Below are 24,964 nucleotides of genomic sequence, written 5' to 3' on the forward strand. Positions count from 1 at the left end.
AGAAAGAATCTCATGAATAATTTAATATTTAATCTTGAAATGGGTCTATTCCTAAATTTCTAAAATAGTTTCCATCATTTTTCATCATTTTACTGTAACTATTTTTATTCACCATGTTGGATAGTTAAGTTTGCAAAAATGGTGGCTGAAAATGGGAAAGAAGAAGAAAAAAATAATTAAAAAATCAACTAAATAGGTTTTTCACGCGCGCTCAACAAGTGTATTACACTCACTAAGCCATGTAAGCAAAAAGTGTCAAAATGACACATCGAGACCCTGCATGAGGTGTCTAAAATGAACATCGCCCACTTAAGGTGCCTAAGTGAAACTTCGTGCCAAATTTAAGGGGCCACCGATGGGTTAGCCCTTTTTATAAAATACAAATACCAATAAATCACGAGAGAATCTTTCAAATTAGGTAAACATGCTGAAATTACTCGCTCAAAACTTCCATTACATACATGAGTCTAAAATAGGCACTTGATTCTCCTTCTTCCTTGTCAAATTTAATTCACAATTGTTAATCATTCTTGGAATCTAAAAACTAATTTGTTCATCATATTTTTGCTGAGAATTTTAAAATCATTTATAGATCTGTGAAGCAATTTTTGAATAGAAAATTGGAGCAGTCGTTCATCATTGTTCAAGCTGCATAAATAATTGTGAATTTATATGCATGATAATTAGAATACAAATTATTTGAAAAACAAATGTGATGTTGCGATAAAAAATGTTGAATATAATAAAATTTAGAATACAAATTCATTTTAGATATGTTTTTATTTAGGATTTAATTTGTTTTGGATTACAATACACATATAATCATAATACAATTTACTAGGGGTGTCATCGGTTCGGTTCGGTTCGCTTTTATATATTATTGATTCGGTTTATCGATTTTTTATTTTTAAATACGTTTAACCAATAATAAATCAACAAGATATTTTTATCGGTTTTTAGTTGTTAACCGTTCAATTTTCAATTTATCCAATAAGAAAATGCTCATAAAATAAATATATGACTTCTTACTTCTCTAACAATTTGATGTGATATATTGAAACAAACAAATCAACTATAAATATTTTTGATATAGTTAAACAAGAAAGATAATAAATCTAAAGCTATTAGTACTCTTAGTTTTTTCTCTCGTCGGATGGCCGACCAATCCCCACCCATTGGAGTAACCTCACCCTTGAGATCGTCAAATCCCCCGGAACCACCTGATGGAGCAGTTGCAATGGAGGAGGATATCATTAACAAGCAATCGTTTAAGGAGATACTCCTGGATAAGCATCCAGGCTTAAACCAATCCTACTACGCAATTGTGGGAAACCCACGGATGACAACCGATCCACTGATGAAACCATCCAACTGACTCTGGAGGAGAAAGAAAGAATCTACTACCCATGGAGGAACTCAGTTATTGTTAAGCTTATGGGCAAGAAGATATCCCACCAATACCTCAAAAACAAACGGAACTTTGAAAACCCACATAAAACCTTGTCCTAATCGATCTGGGTTGGGACTTCTATATGAAGGGGAAGGCATACTCTGTACTGGTTGTGGGAGAATTGGTCACGCCACCACGAAATGCACTACCAACAATATACTCCATAACAAAGCACCGCACCAAAGTGAAGAAACCATAAGCACCCCAAAGGCGGAAGGCTGGAATACCGTAATCTTCCCTAAGATAAAAGGGAGAAAGGCAACAAACCAAACGCCTAACGGCGTGGAGCCTGCGGCCAAACCTCAGGTACGAGATCACAAGGAGCTGACAGGTAAGTCCCATAACCCAAAACTCACCCTCCCACCCCCAGTAGAATGGAAAAGACACGAATCTTATGACCAGATCGAAACAGGGCAACCCCCGAGTCAAGAACATTACTAACGAGAGAAAAAAATATATAGAGGGTCCCAGTGCTCTTATGGGGAACTCTATGGCACCCCACGCCCCAAACAAAGGAGTACATACTAATAGAAAGTTGAACTCCCTAGTAAATGCGCCAGATACTATGAATTATCTCCCCTTGGCCACCCTCATTCCCATAGCTTGCAATAATGTAGATACCTCAAAGGAAAAGGTGGACGTTTTCCTCTCACAGTCATTAGAAAATAATCATCACATTCCCTATAGATTTGACACCTACCGTTGCATCAATCAATTATACCACCAGCCCACCCTTATTCGGTATTAAGCACCATGGCCACCCCACTGCCACAACCAGTGGAAAGGTAGTGGAAGATGAATCACCCAAGTCCCAACCCCTTGATCTTTGTCTCGGCGCCAATGCCCGAAAATCACATCCCAGAATCATGGCTAGAGATGGCACTACAAGGACGGTCACTAATCCTAACAATGTTTATCAGTCTGCAGATGATATCCATTGTTATAGAGGATCCCCGATACCTCGCATAGATAATCTGCGAGGGCATGAACCAGGCAATCAACCAGTTTGGGCAACAACTATAGACGCAAGCGCTGCTGCAAACATCTCTGTTCATTAACCCCAACCAAATGTCGACATTGGAAAGAAACCTCTTCTTCATTCAGCTTCAACAACATATACCCTTCTTCCCAATTCCGAGCTCCAACTCGAAAGTGTTGAACCTAAGGTTTATCCCTTGGCCAACACCAGAAATAGATCAAATTCAGCCAAACCCAGGCTGGGTAGGAAACCATGGGACAAAATTCATTTGTCAACAGAGATCATAAAACAAAGCACCCTGGACTTAGAGGAATGGATTCGCGCCACTGAGGATCAAGACGTCGAGTCCTTAGTGTTGGACAAGTCAAAACTTAAAGAATTCAAAGAGCCCTACAACAAAGCTATCTTAGTTCTCTCTCCCCATAATATAATGAAGTTGGCTATGAAAGTGATGAATCGGGAAGGCAAAACCCCACCAAGAGCTTCTCTGGACCCTCAGATAAACGAGGAACTTTCTTCCAAGATGGTGAAAGGGAAGGAACCACTACTGAACACACCACCCCCACCCAACACGCTAATGAATTTCATCATTTGGAATGCTTGGATGCAAATAGTGTCGCTTTCAGGAGACAATGCATGGCTCTGATAAAAATGCATAAACCATCAATCATGGTCCTCTTTGCGACCAAAATGAAGGACCACACAAAGATTACCTTTGAGCTAGGTTACGACTCTTTTATCCAAGCAGCTGCTAAAGACCTTTCTGGAGGCATTTGTTATCATGTGAAAGGATGATGTCCTTAAACTGGACAACATGACTGTGACTGTCATGGTTAAGGTACTCTACGAAAATTACACTTGGCTCTTTTCTGCTTTGTATGCCAGTAACGACTTTAGCTCCCGCTCCATCCTCTGGGATAGCCTCCGCAGAATCTCCCAAACTCACTTTGGACCCTGGTTTATCAACGGAGAGTTCAATGAAGTTCTTCCGGCAAGAGATAAGCTAGAAGGCAGATCCATCAATAATAACTGTGTCAATATCCTTTGGCAGTGCCTTAACCAGTGTAACATGATAGACCTAGGGTATAAAGGGAGTAAGTACACCTGGACTAATAAGAGATACATAAATATAAAGGAGCTTTTCATGAAAAGGCTGGATAGGTGCTTGGCTAACGGCCCCTGGGTACTCTACTACCCCGACTCCACCGTGACCTATCTCCCCAGAACCCACTCAGACCATTGCCCTCTAAAAGTCCAGCTAGAAAAAAATAGGCCCAACAATGGAATCATGCCCTTTAGGCTTGAGCCCATGTGGTGTGGGCACTCGGAATTCCAAAATGTGGTCAAAATAAGTTTCACCCCCCATAGTGAGCTTCCCCGAGCCATTACCACTTTCAAGGACAACACTACCAAATGGAATAGAAACATCTTTGGAAACATATTCTTTAAGATGAGAAGGATTGTAGTTAGAATCGATGGGATCCAGAGATCCCACATTACCCCCACAACCCTTTCCTCAACGATCTAGAATCCACCCTACTCTGCGAATATAACACCATCTTATAGCAGGGGGAAGTTTTTCTGGAGAACTAACTCTAGAATAGACTGGCTCACTCAGGGCGATGCCAACACTAACTTCTTCCACATTTCCACTATTAACAGAAGGAGAAGGAACTGCATCCTTCTCCTCAAGGATGATACTGGAATGAATTTAGAAGCCCAGAAGAAATTATGGTCCATGTCACCAGTTTCTTCACCCATCTTTACTCCATTAAACTCCTTACAACCACCCTTTCAAAGCCCTACAACCATCTTGAGGCCAACTGCATCACATACCCCATGAGGGAGGCTCTAGATGCCACCCTTACAATTAATGAAATCATGGATGCCATCAACTCCTTCAAACCCCTTAAGGCCCCTGGCTTGATGGACTCCATCCCATGTTCTTTTAGAAATACTGGGAGTCAGTAAAGGATAGTACAGTTTCCTTCTGTACTAATACCTTTGAATCTAGCACTATGGATCATGTCATTAACACCACCCTCTTGTGCCTCATCCCAAAGTGTATCAATGTTTGTATGATGAAAAACTACAGACCTATTGGTCTGTGCAACACTCCTTACAAGGTTGTCAATAAGATCATTGCAAAAAGAATGAAGGCTCACCTCCACCATATCATTGGCCCTAGTCAAACTAGCTTTCTATCTGGTAGAAGAGCTAGTGACAATGCCATTATTGTGCAGGAGTTTGTTAGTTACTTTAGGAAAACAGGACAACATGATTCTAAAGATTGACCTAGAAAAGGCTATTGACAGGCTTGAGTGGTCCTTTATTAGAGACTCTCTTGTCTTCTTTAACTTCACCCCTCCCCCAAGCTCACCAATCTCATCATGTCCTGCATCTCCTTCTCCTCCACTACTATCATTGTCAATGGAGCCATTAGTGACTACTTCACCCCCTTGAGGGGAATCAAACAAGGGGACCCCATCTCCCCCTATATCTTCATCATTTATATGGAAAGACTTTCTAGGATGATAGATGATATTGTACGAGCCAATCTTTGGAAATCCATAGGCATATCCAATTCTGGGCCAAAAATCTCCCACCTCTTCTTCACAGACGACTTGAATCTCTTCTCTAGAGCCAACCCTGAGAGTTGCCTTGTCATTAATACTATTTTGGAGACCTTCTGCAAAGCCTCTAGGCAAAAGCTTAGTCTCAGTAATTCCAAGGTTGTTTTCTCCCAAACTTGTACTCCTAACTCCAAAAATGAATGCTCTAATCTGCTCAACAGCAAAGCCAACAATTCCTTTGGAAAATACCTTGGCTTCCCCATCTTTCACTCCAGACCCAGCATAGTGACTTCCAATTCATCATTGACAACATAAATGCTAAGTTGCAGGGTTGGAAGACTAATTTTCTCAACCTAACTGACAGAACTGTGCTGGAAAAAACCTCCCTTGGCAGTATCCCCTCCTATGTAATTCAATACATCCAGCTCCCAACCAGAACTCTGAAGGCTTGGAGATCCATAGGCATATCCACTTCAGGGCAAAAAATCTCCCACCTCTTCTTCGCAGACGACTTGAATATCTTCTCTAGAGCCAACCCTGAGAGTTGCCTTGTCATTAATACTATTTTGGAGACCTTCTACAAAGCCTCTGGGCAAAAGCTTAGTCTCAGTAATTCCAAGGTCGTTTTTTCCCAAAATTGTACTCCTGACTCCAAAAATGAATGTACTAATCTGCTCAACATCAAAGCCAACAACTCCTTTGGAAAATACCTTGGCTTCCCCATCTTTCACTCCAGACCTAACATAGTGACTTTCAATTCATCATTGACAACATGAATGCTAAGTTGCAGGGTTGGAAGACTAATTTTCTCAACCTAACTGACAGAATTGTGCTGGCAAAAACCTCCATTGGCAGTATCCCCTCCCATGTAATGCAGTACATCCAGCTCCCAACTAGAACTCTGAATGCCATCAATCGTATCCAGAGGAACTTTGTTTGGGGCACCACTGCGTCTAAAAAGAAAATCCACCTTGTGGGCTGGGACACCATCACAAAAAGAAAGGTAGAAGGGGGGTTGGGATTCTAAAAAAATGAGATTAGGAACAAAGCCTATCTTACAAGCTTGGCATGGAGGCTGTATGAGAGTCCATGACCTTTTGGATGAAGGTACTCTACTACAAGCACTTCCACAACAGGAACAATGCCCTTACTAGAAACATCACTACTAGGACCTGGAAGAGTATCAGGAGTGGCTGGGAGTATTGTAAATAAGGATCTAGCTGGATTGTCAACAATGGCAGGAAAGTAAACTTCTTTGAAGATAACTGGATTCCTGGGTTGGAAGCCATTCGGCATCATGTTGTTGGACCCTTGAGTAGATAGGACCAAAGCACTACTATTGCCTTCTTCATTCAAAATGGTGCTTGGAACCTCAACGACCTCTCCATAGGCCTTCCGGATAACATTCTCAGCTTTGTAAAGGATAGTCTCATCCCAAACTCCACCACCAATGTTGATATTCGAATCTAGAACTTGACCAACAATGGGAGGTTCTCAAGTAGAAGTGCTTACGACCTCATTAACTCACCCACTGGCCGAAATATTGGTCAAGGTTCTAACGATGACCTTTGTTGGATGTGGAAACTGGAAGTCCCTAATAAGATTAAGACTTTCATCTGGCTCATAAACCATAGGCGTCTTCCTACTGCTAAATACCTTCACAACATTAGGCTTAATGTTAACCTGACCTGCAATAATTGTGATAATGGTGAAAAAGATATCAACCACATCTTCTTCCATTTCCATATGGCCACTACCTTTTGTCATAAAATGGCAAACTACAGCCTCACGTTGGCCAGTTTAACTCAACCTTCACCTTGACAACTAGTTGGAAACTTGGCAAGCCATAAAGCACAAGAGCTTCAATAAGTGGATCATTTGGGGTATGATCATCCCATTTTGCCTTTGGGACCTTTGGAAAAGCAGGAATAACAACCATTTTAACAATAAAAGGGAGCATGTCCTGACTGATAACATCATCAATCAAGCAATGGAGTACCACTTTATTGGGAGTAAAACCAACCACCTCAAACCGAGAAGAGTCCCCATTTACAACAAATGGTGTCCCCTAACCATAAACTCTTTCAAGCTAAACACTGATGGTGCAACACATGCCGATGTTGGAAGGGGTGGGCTAGGCGGCCTATTGAGGGACCGCAATGGGAAATAGCTGAAAGGCTACTCAAAAGCATGCTCCCTCATGTCAATAGTACAAGATGAGCTGCTTGCGATCCTCCATGGGCTTAGGATCGCCAAAAGGGACAACCTAGTACCCCTAGAAATTGACACTGATTGCAAACAATCCGTAAGGATGATTGTTGAGATTACGCGTATGTTTAACAATATAATCTCTGCTTGCAGGTACTTGCTTATGAAGCTGGACATTTCAGCTTTCTGTTCTTTTTTTTCAGGGGTCCAGAAGGCTAAAAGGTGGGGGAGAAGGAAGCCGAACCTCTAATCGACCTGGACACATAAAGAATTCTCGGCCTTTTTTCGTAAGAAGAAATGAAAGTATGTAGGCCTCTATGCTCAATCAAATAGGAAAGCTCGAAAGGCAAAATAACCATTTTCTACTTTCTAAAGAAAAAGGGGAGTATTGGCCAGAAGTAAATACCACACGGCGGACATGTTGGCAAAGGAAGGTGCAAAAACACCCACTTTTGAACTAATTGAAAAGCTCGAGCCACCCCCCCCCCCCCAAGCATGCGTATCTAATATTTTGGAACTTGATGTAATAGGGATAGGTAGTATAAGAAGGATCCCTATGAACAATGTATTGGTAAATGGTGAAATGATGGCCAAAAACAAGATAACGTACTCTAATTGGAGCATGCCTCCAACGCCAGTTTAACCGCTAATAATATTATCATCCTTGCCAAAAAAGAAAGATAATGATAAATTGTTTCAATAAGAGCAGATGTAGAACAAATGTTACAATTACATGTGTAGCGACCCTTTCGAAATAATATAAGCGAATAACTCACGAGATTTTTATGCATATATTGTCCTAACACTAGTAAAAATGACATAAAAAGAATATTACCAACTTCCGAGTACCCAAACTTGGTCATTCATGCTTCACACAATCATTCAAAATTAGTGGTAAATTTAATATATTACAAGACTTGGGCTTACACACCCCAAAAGAACAAGGCATAGAGCCATACTTATATTACAACCCATGGTGACATGATCAAGTTAGTCCTCAAAATTTCAAGTAAATATACAACACATAGATCATGTACAAGTCTCAAGGTTTATACAAAATATAGATGCCTATATGAAAATGTGATCTTCCTTAAAGATCTCAAAATCTCCATCTCCAATGGCCCGATTCACGCCTCCTCTCGATCTTTCCCTACGATAGAAATAACTATCGCTAAGCATATAGCTTAGTAGTGCAAAACTATAGGTTCGGAGCCATCAGATTCACAAAACTACCTTTCTCAAACAATGGGCAGCATAATCGAACTTAATAAATAAATCAAGTAAACAATATATAAAGAGTATCAAGTTCGATATTTAAAGATCCAAATGTCAAGAACGATATAGCACCAATTTCCAAAAGATTTAATAACAAGGCTCGCCCAATATATACATCATGTCGTTACACCATGCACAAGCAGGTATCAAGAAGGGACGACGCCCTGTATCAAGAAGGGTCAAATCCTAATAATCAAGAGAACCAAGAACCATATTAAAAATGGCTTTCTAGTTCGTACTTAAAATGGACAACTTCTATTCTTAAGACGGACAAAAAATCCAAAGTCAAGATGGCAAATGATCCGAATCAAGAAGCATGCTAATAGTGACAAAGTCACAGCCACAAGAAGGACAAGGTCTCAACAAGAGTGCCAAGTGATCAAACAATCAGTACGAGTGGGCGAGTTACACAAGCGTCTTTAACATCTTAAAAGATACTAACACGACAATGCAAAGTGACAAGAGGTAATCAAGGTACCAAGATCAACTTTCAGATATACCAGCAGTTAAAAGAGTACAAGTACAAGTTTATACACAAACCTCAATGCTTTAGCAAAGAAACAATCCAACACAACTTCGCGAGCTCAAACTGTAGACCAACCAACGTTTCAAGGTCCTCAACTTGTTCACGAGTATATATAACCTTAAAAATACAATTAAATAACTTCTTTAATTCCTAGCAGCTCAATAATGTTGATGTAAAACATGATTATCATCACAAGTAAGCTTAGCCTGTACAAATATGACTATGCTCCCAAAACAGTGATTCTGGCCAGCCTAGTACCTCATGTCGCAACTTAGATTTGAAAAGGAAAACGGCAAAACTAGACTTTATAACCTTTATGAAAGATGTGGATACATCTCTTAGGGTTTCAAACAAAAAAGAATCCACGCAAAATATATTTTGTACAACAAGATATATTCAAAACACTAACAGTTGTTCATACTGGATTTGTAATTTCAAAATCTGGACAGAACTTGTCCTATGTTGCGTCCCATATTTCGAATCCATAACAGCTAAATCAGAGTTTTACATAAACATAAGAGTTGTAGGTCTACGAATTAACTTTTCAAATCATATTTATTCACTGTAAAGTAAGTTCTAGAGCAAGAGATATGCATAAAATACCAAACACTATCCAGCTCAGAAACAGATTTCGTCACTAACAAAAAGAAGTGTGTCTCGAATTCCAGCCAAAAGGTCTAAGTTTTTCTCTTGTGATTTTGAAGAACAATCTGTTTAGATATGTTTCTAAGGTTCTAAGACTTGAGGAAAACGAATTTACTAAAGGAGGTGTGAAAATATATAGTTAAACAAGTGATGTTTATCACTTGGGCAGCTGTCCTTCAAAGGTGCTGCCCAAAAAAATTTGTTTGCTGCCCAAAATGTATACATATACACCTATATATATATCCTTCACCTCCTTTTAAAGTTATACATAATTATAATTAGAATATTACGAAAATACCCCAATACAATACCTTAAATTACGATCACAATTTATGTTAAGCAAGTTAACAATTATCACAACATTTCAAGTTCCCAAAATGAGAGCAAAACATATTGTAATAATTAAGCAATGGTAAATCGACATGAGATTCTTGGTTAATATTTAGGGGTGTTACAACTCTTTCCCCCTTAAAGAAATTTCATCTCGAAATTTACCTTACACTAGTCCCGGAACAAGTGTGGATATTGGTCCTCAGGTCTTCTTTTCTTTCCGAGGTAGCGTCTTTTCCAGAATGGTTCCTCCAAAGTACCTTTACTAAGGGGATTCTCTTGTTTCTAAGTTGCTTTACTTCTCGAGCTTCAATTCGGATAGGTTCTTCATTATACGTCAAGTCATGATTAACCTCAATAGATTCAACTTGAAGAACATGCGATGGATCAGAACGATATCTTTTGAGCAAAGCTAATTTATATGCAACTGGTCCAACCCTTTCAAGTATCTCATAAGGTCCAATAAATCGAGGACTAAGTTTTCCTTTTTGGCCAAATAGCATAATCTTTTTCCATGGAGACACCTTTAAGAATACTTTAACTCCCACTTGATATTCAATGTCACACCTTTTAAGATCAGCGTACGACTTTTGTCAATCCGAAGAAATCTTTAGACGATCCTTGATAATTTTTACCTTGTCCGTTGTTTGTTGCACAATTTCAGGACCAACAAGCTTTCTTTCACCAACTTCACTCCAACAAAGAGGGGTCCAACATTTCCTTCCGTATAGGGCTTCATAGGGAGGCATTCCAATACTCAATTGGTAGCTATTATTATAAGAAAATTCTATCAAAGTCAAGTGTTTGTCCCAACTACCCTCAAACTCCAAAATGCAAGCTCGAAGCATATCCTCCAAAATTTGTATCATTCTTTCTGACTGGCCGTTTGTTTGAGGATGTAACGAAGTGCTAAATTTCAACTTAGTACCCAAAGCTTCCTGCAAGCTACCCCAAAATCTAGATGTAAACCTTGGGTCTCGGTCAGATACAATAGACACAGGGATCCCATGTAGTCTTAGAATCTCATTAATGTACAAGTCGGCTAAACGCTCAAGTGAGTAATCCATCCTGATTGCTAAGAAGTGAGCACTCTTGGTTAGACAGTCTACAATCACCCATATTGCATCATGGTTTCTTTGGGTGCGAGGAAGTCCAGAAACAAAGTCCATAGTTATTCTCTCTTATTTCCATTCCGGTATCGACAAGGGCTGTAGTAAACCAACTAGGACCTGATGTTCTGCCTTTACTTGTTGACAAACCAAACATAAGGAAATGAACTCCGCAATGTCTCTCTTCATACCATTCCACCAATAATGTTCTTTGATGGTCTGGTACATCTTTGTACCTTCAGGATGCATTGCATATGGTGAAGTATGTGCTTCATTCAGTATTTTGCTCCTCAATTTGTCATCATTAGGGACATATAACTTGTTATGATATAATAAGACACCATCCTTTGTTAATGTAAAATCAAGTTTTCCCCCATTTTGAACTTCTCTAGTCAATTTTACAAGTTTCTCATCTAACTTTTGTGCTTCCTTCACCTGTTCAAGTAATATTGGCTTTACTTGCAAATTAGCAATAACTGAACCATTTGAATCAGGTGTAAAACAAACATTCATGGCTCTTAACTCAAGAAGCAAGGGTAAAGGACTCATAAAAATGCTTGCAAAGGATTTTCGACTTAAGGCATCTGCAATGGCTTTACCTGGATGACAATCAATCGTGCAGTCATAATCCTTGATGAGTTCAAGCCATCTATGTTGCCGATGGTTTAGCTCCTTCTGAGTACCCAAGTACTTTAAGCTCTTGTGATCAGTGAATATATGACATTTCTCTCCATACAAATAATGCCGCCATATTTTTAAAGCAAACACTACAACATCAAGTTCAAGATCACGGGTAGGATAATTCAAGTCATGCGGTTTTAATTTCCTAGAAGCATAAGAAATAACCTTCCCTTCTTGCATCAAAACGCATCCTAGACCATTGCGAGAAGCATCATTGTATACTACATACTCTTTCCTTTCAATTGGTAGAGTAAGTATAGGCGCTTAAGTTAACAAGGATTTGAGAGTTTCAAAACTCTCTTGGCATTTGTCATCCCAAATAAACTTTACTTCCTTCTGCAAGAGCGTAGTCAAAGGAGAGGCGATAATGGAAAAGTCTTTAACAAATCTTTTGTAGTATCCTGCTAAGCCTAAGAAACTTCTTACCTAGGTTGGGCTTTCGGGAGGTCTCCATTCAACAACTGCTTGTATCTTACTAGGATCCACCTTCATGCCTTCGGCTGATACAACATGTCCCAGGAACATCACTTCATCAAGCCAAAATTCACACTTGGAAAGTTTAGCATAAAGTTCTTTCTCCTTCAAAATTTTCAAAATAATCCAGAGGTGTTTCATGGCCTTCACTACTTCTGGAAAATATTAAAATATCATCTATAAAAACAACCATAAACTGATCAAGATAAGACTTGAATACTCGATTTATTAGATCCATGAATACCGCAGGAGCATTTGTCAATCCGAATGGCATCACCAAAATTCATAATGACCGTACCGAGTTCTAACAGCAGTTTTAGGAATATCTTTCGCTCTAACACACAGTTGGTGATATCCAGACCTTAAATCAATCTTTGAGAATACTTTAATACCCTTCAGTTGGTCATACAAATCATCGATCCTCGGTAGTGGATATCTATTCTTGATTATTATTTTGTTCAATTGTCTATAGTCAATACAAAGCCTAAGAGTGCCATCTTTCTTCTTTACGAACAAAACAAGGGATCCCCAAGGAGAAACACTAGGTCGAATAAAATCTTTCTCAAGAAGTTCTTGCAATTGAGCTTTCAATTCTCTTAATTATGCCGAAGCTATTCTATAAAGAGTGATAGAAATAGGGGTAGATCCAGGAGTAAGCTCGATTGGAAATTCAATCTCTCTTTCCGGGGGCAATCTAGGAAGGTTTTCTGGGAAGACTTCTGGAAAATCACATACAACAGGTATGTCCTTGATACAAGGACTATTCAACTGTGTATCAACTATGTGAGCAAAGGTATGCCCTACAACCTTGACGCATCAACTTTCTTGCCAAGGTTGCAGAAATAATACTAGATGTCAATGAACTTTCACATTGTACAATGATGTGTGAAAATGTAGGATCTTTAAAGGTCACATGCTTTGACCTACAATCTACCAGTGCATGATATTTATGAAGCCAATCCATCCCGATAGTAATATCAAAATCCTTGAAGGGCATTTCAATCAAATCCGGAGGGAAGACTAGGTTTTGAATCACGAAGGGACAATTACGATAAATTCGATTACACACAACCTGATAACCCAAAGGACTTTCAACTAGCACATCATAATTAAGTCTCATAGATTTCACATTTTCAGGAAGAACAAGTGATGAACAAATATAAGAATGTGTAGAACCAGGATCAAACAGTGTAAACACACATAAACCAAATAAGTGAAATTTACCGACAACCACTTCTTGTCCATCTTGCTCATCCCTCTGCCTCATAGCATAAGCGCGTGTAGTAGCCCTTTGTCCATTAGCTTGATTAGCTCCACTTGTACCTGCTGCTTGGGTGTTTTTAGGTCTTGCACCTCTACTAGTTTGAGGAGGATTAATAGAAGGCTTATGAACTAAGCCTTCAGTTTTCAAGGAAGGAGCATTATAAGGATTAGGACAATCCTTCACTTTATGATCAAAGCTCCCACAATTGAAACATGCACCAGAAGCTCTCCTACAAGTACCATAATGATTCTTTCCACATTGCGGACAAATGGGAACACGAGGCTTGCCTTGGCCATAATTTAGAATGCTAGCTGTAGAAAAATCTGATCTGTTTTGCTTTTGTTGCGGTGGCTGTTATCACTACCAGCCTTAGAATTATCAAACCTTTCCATTTTTTATGGACCCCCAAAATCTGGTCTAGGCTTTCGGAATTTATTTTCATTTCTACTAGCTTCTTCCTTATCAAGTTGTTCCCAAGTGAAAGCAGCAGACACTAACTTTCAAAAGTTCTCATGTTGCAGAATTGCCACATTCTTTCTAATGGAATCATTTAAACCGTCTTCAAAATTCCTGCACTTGTCTTTTTCCTCTTTACTAATACCCCCAGCATAGCAAGAGAGCCTTAGAAACTTCTGTTGGTACTCAGCAATAGACATGCCTCGTTGCCTTAAATTCAAAAACTCTTTTCTCTTTGCATCATAATAAACAGGTGGGACATACTTCATACGAAATTCCCTAAGAAAAGCATCCCAAGTAAGAACAGGAGGTTTTACCTTGGCATTTGGAACACTTACCCACCAATCGTAAGCATCCTTTTGTAATAGTGAAATAACATACTTAAATTTGGCAACATCTGAACACTCTAACTCCTCAAATACCCTCTCCATGCGCTCCAACCATTGTTCAGCATCCATGGGATCAACGGTGCCTTCAAACTCCACTCCACCCATTTTCCTCATTTTTTCAAAGTTAATTACGTTGGGATCATGCATCGCTTCAGCCATGTGGTGGAAGAATTCAACCATTTGTTGAAAAGGAGGATTCATGGCTTGAGTACCATGACTCATGTGAGGATGTGAACCAGCTCTTACACCCTAATGATTTCCCACTTCAGACCCACTAGTGTGGGGAACATATTGATTCGAGAAAGGTTCTCCAACCTCTTCTAGTGCATGAGGTTGGGGAACAGAGGTACCCAAACTTTCATGATCAACTTCCATAGGTCGGTCAGAAAAAGAGACAATAACTTAATTCCTTCAAAAGGGAAGATCACATTGCATTAGGGACATGTACATGATTGTGCACTCTACATGCGATAAAACATATTTTAAACCATGTAAGTGAACAAATAATCCAAATAAAACCTTTTTTGAAAGCGAACAACACAACAGAAGTCCTACAACCACAAACCTAGGCTCTGATACCAACACTTGTAGCGACCATTCCGAAATAATATAAGCTAATAACTCACGAGAATCTTATGCATATATTGTCCTAACACTAGTAAAAATGGCATAAAAAGAATATTACCAACTTTCAAGTACCGAAACTAGGTCATTCATGCTTCACACAATCATTCAAAATTAGTGGTAAATTTAATATATTACAAGACTTGGGCTTACACACCCCAAAAGAACAAGACATAGAGCCATACTTATATTACAACTCATGGTGACATGATCAAATTAGTCCTCAAAATTTCATGTAAATATACAACACATAGATCATGTACAAGTCCCAAGGTTTATACAAAATATAGATGCCTATATGAAAATGTGATCTTCCTCAAAGCTCTCAAAATCTCCATCTCCAATGGCCCGCTTCACGCCTCCTCTCGATCTTTTCATACGATAGAAACAACTATTGCTAAGCATATAGCTTAGTGGTGCAAAACTATAGGTTCGGAGCCATCAGATTCACCAAACTACCTTTCTCAAATAATGGGCAGCATAATCGAACTTAATAAATAAATCAAGTAAACAATATATAAAGAGTATCAAGTTCGATATTTAAAGATCCAAATGTCAAGAACGATATAGCACCAATTTCCAAAAGATTTAATAACAAGGCTCGCCCAATATATACATCATGTCGTTACACCATGCACAAGCAGGTATCAAGAAGGGACGACGCCCTGTATCAAGAAGGGTCAAATCCTAATAATCAAGAGAACCAAGAACCATATTAAAAATGGCTTTCTAGTTCGTACTTAAAATGGACAACTTCTATTCTTAAGACGGACAAAAAATCCAAAGTCAAGATGGCAAATGATCCGAATCAAGAAGCATGCTAATAGTGACAAAGTCACAGCCACAAGAAGGACAAGGTCTCAACAAGAGTGCCAAGTGATCAAACAATCAGTACGAGTGGGCGAGTTACACAAGCGTCTTTAACATCTTAAAAGATACTAACACGACAATGCAAAGTGACAAGAGGTAATCAAGGTACCAAGATCAACTTTCAGATATACCAGCAGTTAAAAGAGTACAAGTACAAGTTTATACACAAACCTCAATGCTTTAGCAAAGAAACAATCCAACACAACTTCGCGAGCTCAAACTGTAGACCAACCAACGTTTCAAGGTCCTCAACTTGTTCACGAGTATATATAACCTTAAAAATACAATTAAATAACTTCTTTAATTCCTAGCAGCTCAATAATGTTGATGTAAAACATGATTATCATCACAAGTAAGCTTAGCCTGTACAAATACGACTATGCTCCCAAAACAGTGATTCTGGCCAGCCTAGTACCTCATGTCGCAACTTAGATTTGAAAAGGAAAACGGCAAAACTAGACTTTATAACCTTTATGAAAGATGTGGATACATCTCTTAGGGTTTCAAACAAAAAAGAATCCACGCAAAATATATTTTGTACAACAAGATATATTCAAAACACTAACAGTTGTTCATACTGGATTTGTAATTTCAAAATCTGGACAGAACTTGTCCTATGTTGCGTCCCATATTTCGAATCCATAACAGCTAAATCAGAGTTTTACATAAACATAAGAGTTGTAGGTCTACGAATTAACTTTTCAAATCATATTTATTCACTGTAAAGTAAGTTCTAGAGCAAGAGATATGCATAAAATACCAAACACTATCCAGCTCAGAAACAGATTTCGTCACTAACAAAAAGAAGTGTGTCTCGAATTCCAGCCAAAAGGTCTAAGTTTTTCTCTTGTGATTTTGAAGAACAATATGTTTAGATATGTTTCTAAGGTTCTAAGACTTGAGGAAAACGAATTTACTAAAGTAGGTGTGAAAATATATAGTCAAACAAGTGATGTTTATCACTTGGGCAGCTGTCCTTCAAAGGTGCTGCCCAAAAAAATTTGTTTGCTGCCCAAAATGTATACATATACACCTATATATATATCCTTCACCTCCTTTTANAAAGCATACATATACACCTATATATATATATATATATATATATCCTTCACCTCCTTTTAAAGTTATACATAATTCTAAATAGAATATTACGAAAATACCCCCAATACAATACCTTAAATTACGATCACAATTTATGTTAAGCAAGTTAGCAATTATCACAACATTTCAATTTCCCAAAATGAGAGTAAAACATATTGTAATAATTAAGCAATGGTAAATCGACATGCGACTCTTGGTTAATATTTAGGGGTGTTACAACAAGTTACAATCAAAACATAATATGAAATTTCTGTTGAGAATTAGAAATGTTGTGAAGTGTGTAGATTGTAGTGTAGAGTACTCATATAGTGTCTAGTTATGTTAAATTATTAATATTTAATATTTATGAAGGGTAAAGTAGTAAATTACTATCATCTTAATGGGTTATCGGTTTACCCAATAACCCAATACTGAAAATCGAAATCAAACCGATAATCCAATAATTTCTTTTTATAAAACTATTAAAATTCGTTAACCCAATATCAATAATCCAATAATATTTTTTTTGGTTCGATTTAGCGGTCGGTCCGATTTTTGCACACCCCTACAATTTACATGATGTGATTCATATCATATATTGAACATAATACACTTTCGAATACAATTCAATTTAGAAATATATTTTTTCTTAGAATACAATTTGTTTTTGATACTAATATTGTATGGTTGAATGATCATGAATTTGTGTATTGGATGATTGAAATACAAAATTATTTAGAATACAATTTAGATGATGTGATCCAAATTGAATCTTGAATATAATACATTTTGGAATACAAAAAAAAAATTAGAAATACATTTTTACTTAGAATACACCCAATTAAATCGAATCCAATCACTAGAAGCCACATTTATAGGGCATGTTTAGAAAATCACCTCGGTAATTAGATTTGGTGTAATTGAGTGTAATTACACTGTTTGATCTGTTTGATTAGCCATGTAGCTACTTGGTCAGCAACAAGTAATTGAGTGTAATTGGAAGAGATAATTACACTCTCCAATTCTCAAGGAGGAGTTGTGAATTATTGGTAATTACATGGTACAAGTTGATTACTTTTTAATTTCTTCTTTTTGTTTTTATTTTTTTTAGTTCTATTATTTTAAATTCTTTTTTATTTTTATTATTCTTAAAATATATTTTTATATTTTATATTATTTATGTTTCATTTCCTTCTCATTCTCAACCTTTACTTCTCATGATTTCATGAGATTTTTCGTATTATCTATTTTATTTATTTATTCTATCTTTATTTTTTTTCATTGGCATGATTTTGTTAATATTCTAATTTTGAAATTGAGGAAAAATTAATTGTTAAATAAAGTTATAGATTTAGATTTTCTTTTCTTTAAATCACATTTATGTACGTTGTGTTGCAATTTGACATAAGAGTAGTACATTAAATTTGTTTTCGGATTTAGATCTTATGTCGTATTTTCAATTTCATATTGCAAGTCATTAATTTTTTTTGTTAGATTTGATAGATTATCTTTTTTGTCAATATTTTTCATAATTTATAACAATATTTTTATAATATTAATCTTTTTGTAAATATGTATTTTATGATGGTCATAGCGATCTTGTACTTTAGTTTTTATTATTAATTTAATTAATATATACTAATTTGAAAAACATAAATCAATTATTTTTCATAATATTAGTTAAAAACATATATTTGCTGATAAATATATTTTTAAAAGATACTATATATCTTAAATATTTAATTCAATATCATTTATAAGGTCTCTTATTGGTCTAATATAAATTTTTAATTTTAGATAATTACGTTTTCCAAACAGACTCTATATAGAACCAAACACATTTCAATTAGTAACATTTTTCATCAAACTGCAAACGGAAAAACAATTTTACAAACTGAACTGAACACGCCCCCGGCCCTAATCTTCTAAAGTGTCATCTACATTCTACTGCGAAGGGGAAGTAAAAATACCGCCGACAAATAACAAGATCGCTTGTTTTGATGTTTAGAATTAGTTGCAATGGCGCACAAAAGCATCGATTTTCCTGCCTTTATTCCACAGTTGCAGCAGCGGCGGCACCTGCTACTGTATTGGCGGAGTTCCTGGTAAACTCACTTGACTTCTCAACAAAAGAAGCCATTTCTACAAGCGCCAAGCTATCTCGTTCGAAACACAGACACTATGACCCGCATTTGTTATTTGATCTCCTTGATGAAATGGGTATGAACAAATCACAGATCAAAACCCTTGTTTCTTCTTCTCCTCAATTGTTGTTTTGTCGTGTTGATGAAAACCTCAAACCCAAGATTAAGGTTTTACAAGGACTTGGCTTATCTGTATCTCAACTTGCTACATTTATGACAAGAAGCAATTTTTTGACAAGAGGTTTAGATACTATTATACAGCCTAATCTTGTTTATCTAAGAGATTTATTGCCTACTCATCATCATGTAGCTATGATTCTTATAAAAGAGCCTAGGTTGCTTTCCTACAATCTTCCTAAAGTTATGCCACCCAATATATCATTGTTGCAAAATTTTGGCTTTTCAACGCCTCATATTCTCAAGGCTTTTCACAGGCATCCTAGGTTTCTGCTCAATAGTCCTGAGTGGTTTGAGAGAGCAGTACATCGACTAGTAAAGGATTTTCATATGCCTCTCAGTTCAGGGATGTTTCTTCATGGCGTTGAAGTACTTGTGTTCCTTGACGAATCTAAATTAGAAAGGAAATTAGATATTTTTCGCAGTTTTGGATGGTCTGAATCTGATATCTGCCGAATGGTGCAAAAGCTTCCTTACTGTTTGGCCTCATCAGAGGCTAAGATAAGGACTACATTGAAGTTTTTCATGAACGAGTTGGGGTATGAACCTAATTATCTGGCTTCTCGTGCACCGCTTTTAAAGTTTAGCTTGGAGAAGAGGATCCTGCCAAGGAATGAAATCTTGAAATTTCTTAAAGAAAACCAGCTGCTAAAAGGGAGTCTATGTCTTTACACTGCTGTGTCATTTTCTGAATCAGATTTTCAAAAGAAATGTGTACTTCCTTTCAGGGAAAAGATGCCCGAGATGTATGATTTATACATGAAAAGTAGAAGCTGAAGAGAAATCCCTACAGTGGAGATAATGGCTGCAGAGCAAAGAGGTTTATTCAGTTCCTTGAAAATATCTTAGATTCTTTTTCATGCTCTTGTCAAGCATATTACTGCTTGTTTACTTTTAATTGCTGGATATCTATTGATGCACAATGACTTTTCAAAAAATTACGGAATGACAAAAACTAGAAATTGATATCAGTTTCATTTTCTATTCAACTGATGATTCTTGTTTAATGACAAGTAGTATAGAAATCAGACGATGTATATGACATTGATATTTGAATGGTTATCTCAATCAGGACAATATTTTTCTCGTTTAACTGATGATAGGGTAATATTGCTTGTCAACCTAATTTTGGCTTGAAGATTTTTTTTTGTTGTCTTGTCTAGGTAAGTGGGTCTACTATCTTCATTATATTTTGAAAGAGCACCTTCTATCAACCCTGGTCAAGTGTGAGCAACTGGGCATGATGCTCTACATGCAGTAGGTACCTATTGTTGACAACTCTTAAAGGTGGCGATTGACTCTTAAGAGTCTTAGTGATGTACTTGTCCTGGGAGAATGGGTACCATCATGAGTATATAAGTAAAAGAGAAGCTAAAGTATCCTCTGAAATACTTCACGAATCAACTTGTATGTTTAAGCATTGCATGACTGACCCTTAATCTATATGATATATACTTTTTTCCTAACTGGAAATTACTTGACATTTTCCATTTTTGTAGTCTCAAAGCAGTCATGGTAGTGTAGCAAACTAGGCTGTCTGTGCCACAAACCCTGCACAGTATCTCCATTTCTTTTCTTTTCCTTGTTGAAAAGGTATGTTATTGCTTTAGCTCAAAGGTTCTGCAATATATAGAGGGTATTACATAGTAAAAATCATTAGTCCCTATGAGATCTTCCAATGATTCAACTTCATTTACAATTCCCTTTTTACATAAAAATGTGAAACATGTTTGGCTTAATCTTGATATTCAGCAGAGAGATGACTGTCTTGAAGGCATATTGCACCCCTCTATCTCCAAACAGTTCACCACAAGAGTGAGATTCTACCAACTTGTTTTGTCTCCTCTACTTACTCAACCCCCCAACACAGACCAAATATCCATATTAGGGAGATGTAGGGACAAGATGATATAGGGTATNGTCTCAAAGCAGTCATGGTAGTGTAGCAAACTAGGCTGTCTGTGCCACAAACCCTGCACAGTATCTCCATTTCTTTTCTTTTCCTTGTTGAAAAGGTATGTTATTGCTTTAGCTCAAAGGTTCTGCAATATATAGAGGGTATTACATAGTAAAAATCATTAGTCCCTATGAGATCTTCCAATGATTCAATTTCATTTACATTTCCCCTTTTACATAAAAATGTGAAACATGTTTGGCTTAATCTTGATATTCAGCAGGGAGATTCTACTGCTTGTTTTGTCTCCTCTACTTACTCACCCCCCCACCCCCCAACACACACCAAATATCCATATTAGGGCGATGTAGGGACAAGATGATATAGGGTATGTTTGGTGTGAAGGAAAAAGGTTCTAGGAAAATAAGTGAGGTTCTTACTTATTTTCTTGTGTTCGGTATGTAAGCAAAAATATTATCCGAAAAATATTTGTATATAATCTAAACAAACACTGTGGGTGGTGGGGGTGGGCGTGGGGTGGTGATGATGGGGGTTACAGGGAGTGGGGGTGAAGATGAGGTGTGTTGGAGGGTGGGGTGGACACAACCTATGTGGAATGCTACTTGTGGAACTTATTTTCCTTACTTCCAATAGGGAAGTCATTTTCCTCAATTTTAAGGAACTTGTTTTCCTAGAAAAAATATCATCCAAAAATATTCACCAACCAAACATTGGATAATTGGCAAATATTTTCGTCCATACCGAGCACACCCTTACTATCTCTAGTTTACCTCCACACAACTATCATCTGGAACAAAAGGTGGAAGCGCCTTTTCTACAATTCTCATGTGGCAAGCATGATTCTGTGGCTACTAGTCAAGAGAAACATGTAACTTTTGGTAGTTTGTCCCCCTTTCATCCTTTGTTTCTAAGTCAAGAGTGCTTGTTGATCATCTGAGGTAAGAGAGGCATAGAGGGACATCCTGAAACGCAAATTTTACTTTATCTTCATAGTTGTTTAAACCTTAAAAATGCTCTAGTGCTTTCGAAAATTCTGCACCCCTGCCTATGTTCTAGTCATTACCTTCTTCAAAAGTTGAAGTTCCTGCCAAGTTCTTTGTAGGAGCCCAAAGTAGTCTCTAGCTGTTGTACATTGTTGAGTATGTAAGGGGAACTGTTCTTTCAAGAGACCATGCCTTAATCAGTTGTCATTCCAAAGGATACCCTCCTACCATTACCCACTTTAATATCAATATGTGATGAAAGAGGGCTACAAATTTTTGACATTCCTCTATACTCCCACCCCATATGGAGAATAGTGATAACTTCTCTTTTTTTTTTTTTTTTGATAATTGGTACTCTTGTATTCCTCAGCAATTAGGGACTGCTGGCCACCCTCAAAAAAAGTTACAATGTAGTAAGATCTAGCTTTACAGTGCTCCTAGGAGATCATTCAACACTTCTATTTCCTCAATGCAATTTTCTTTACACCAGACAGTAAAGTCACTAAGCTATTCCATTTGACTTCATGGATGGACTTAATCTTATTTTTGAAACATCTTTCATTCCTCTCTTTCCATATTGTCCACCAAATGAATGAATGTATTATCCTCCACCATTCTGGCTCTTGCTTCCCCCTCTTCAAATCCAACAGTTCATCAGGTCCGTTGTATGCTCATGCATTGTCCACACAGTCTTTGTTAGACTGAAAAACATATTCCACTATTGGGCAGTGAATTTGCAATGCAAAATAAGATGGTTATTTGTCTCCCTAGTTTCATTGCACAAAAATTTGCTTGACTTGAAGAAAGTTGTCGTCCCAATCTGCTGAATAGAGGAACCTGTCAATCCTGGATGCACTGTTGTGATTTCCCCCCTCCTTCATGTAAATGGTCCTCCAAATGAAGGAGGATCTACTAGCTCCAAGTCTAGAGAATTCAAACATTGCCCCTGAGATCTATGACAATTTACTCTCTGCTACAAACCTGGTGACATTAAAGTCCCCACACACCACCCATGGTCCCTCACATCTGCTTCTAGTAACTGCTAGCTCACTCCACAACTCTCTTCTTGTCACCTGTTGCAATCTGCATACACAACAGTGATGTACCAGGTTAGATCCTGTTTTATTCCAAAAAAATTAAAAAATAACAAGAGATCAGTTGACCAACCATTTCCACCAGTTACCCTGCCCACTCCATTTTATCCCACATGATCAGAATCCCCCTCTGCTACCCCTAGCCTCAAAATGTTCTTTCCCCAAATTAGTGATAACTTCTCTGACTAGTGCTTGTTCTTCTATTATTGTAGCTCAATAGCCATTTCATCAAAAGGATGCTATTAGCTGCCTCAGATTCTTGATCACCAATATTTTTTTCTGGCCAATAGTAATAGAGCTCCATATGACAGAGAGTTTCTTCATAGGGCATCTAATCTTTTCTGTACACTAGCTGGTAACAGGAATAGTGACTATCATAATCTTGCTAATCTTCTTTCCCATCTTGCTATCACCCCTTGCCAATTTTATTCTCACCTAAATGCCTTAAGTTTCTAGTTAGTCAGCTTCCAATTTGACATTCTTGTATACTAGGAAGTATTGAAATATTGGGCAGTTGATTCACAGAGAACACAATACTCTTCCTCCATTTTACTTTTTGGCCAGTGTAAAAAATAAAAAAAATATAGTTAATAGTGAACGTTAAATGCCTTATGTGCTCCACAATAGAATAAAAAACTAGTGTATTATCATGATGTAAAAAGTAGGGTATTTCCGTATTGTTGAACCCAATGCTAGCCACTTTAAAGCCTCTTATCCATCCACTATGACTGGCTATCCTTTGCATTCTATTGAATCCTTCCATAATCAGTAGTAGGGGTGTACAGAGGTCGGTTTGGTTTGGTTTTTTATTAAAAAACATCTAAATCAATTATGTCTGTTTATTAAAGCTAAAAACCAAATCAAACCACACAAAGTCGGTTTTTTCGGGTTTTTTTGGTTTTTCGTCTTTTTACAACTATATGGTGTTTGAAAAAAGCTAAACTTAAGAAATGTTAAATGAATAAAAATTTTCATAAAGATGGTAAAATTCACTTGAGTACAAAATATTTTTTTTGAATTATCAACTTCATTATGTTAAATTAATACTCCCTCCGTCCCATTTTATGTGACAACATTTGACCGGGCACGGAGTTTAAGAAATAGATAAAGACTTTGAAATGTTTACCAAATTGCCCTTAAAAAAATAAACTCATTTTTCTCTCTCCTAATAAATGTATTGGAGTACTCTTTTCAAGATTAAGTGGGACCAATAAGGGTAAAAGAGGAATTGTACCTTTAAATACTTACCAAATAAGGAAATGTGACATTCTTTTTGGGACTGACCAAAAAGGAAATAGTGCCACATAAAATGGGACGGAGGGAGTAAGATTAAAGGATACAGTCAAACTGAATACAAAACAAAATATTTACAAAGTAAATTGTTAACTTCGAATTTGAAAAACTATAACAATATAATTGTAACTTCGGATCTTAATACAAAAAAAATAATTACAAATTATACAAGCCCAAATTTGAAATAAAATATATAAACATTGAAAACTATAAACTAACTAAAAATATATTAACAAAGTAGGTTATAAATAATATTTTTTATCTATAAATAAAATAAAATTATATATATAATATTTACAAAATTTTACAAGCCTAAATTTGAAATAAAATATATAAACATGGAATACTATAAACTAACTAAAAATATATTAACAAAGTAGATTATAAATAATATTTTTTATCTATAAATAAAATAAAATTATATA

The 24,964-nt window shown here is 37.0% G+C and overlaps 2 protein-coding genes across 10 annotated transcripts in view; both read left to right on the plus strand.

The window, feature by feature from the left end:
• LOC125844021 (uncharacterized) overlaps positions 1-20,351 on the plus strand; it is a 50,891-nt gene extending 30,540 nt beyond the window's left edge. The window contains exon 2 of the mRNA XM_049523247.1: positions 20,075-20,351. The gene's annotated coding sequence lies outside the window, so the exon portion shown is untranslated. The remainder of the gene's footprint in view (positions 1-20,074) is intronic.
• Positions 18,832-24,964, plus strand: part of LOC125844020 (uncharacterized) — a 9,314-nt gene continuing 3,181 nt past the window's right edge. For 2 of the 9 annotated variants that reach the window (XR_007444100.1, XR_007444103.1), the window contains exons 1-2: positions 18,832-20,074; positions 20,418-20,511. Coding sequence is in view for 5 of the 9 variants with exons in the window: in XM_049523242.1 (XP_049379199.1) it covers positions 18,934-20,031 (1,098 nt within the window). In the remaining 4 variants the exon portion in view is untranslated. Of the gene's footprint in view, positions 20,075-20,357; positions 21,029-24,964 lie in introns of those variants that run through there. The other 7 variants (XM_049523244.1, XM_049523243.1, XM_049523245.1 and 4 more) reach the window with 6 other exon arrangements.

This window comes from Solanum stenotomum, chromosome 11 (genome assembly GCF_019186545.1).
Source record: "Solanum stenotomum isolate F172 chromosome 11, ASM1918654v1, whole genome shotgun sequence".
Classification (NCBI taxonomy): Eukaryota; Viridiplantae; Streptophyta; class Magnoliopsida; order Solanales; family Solanaceae; genus Solanum; species Solanum stenotomum.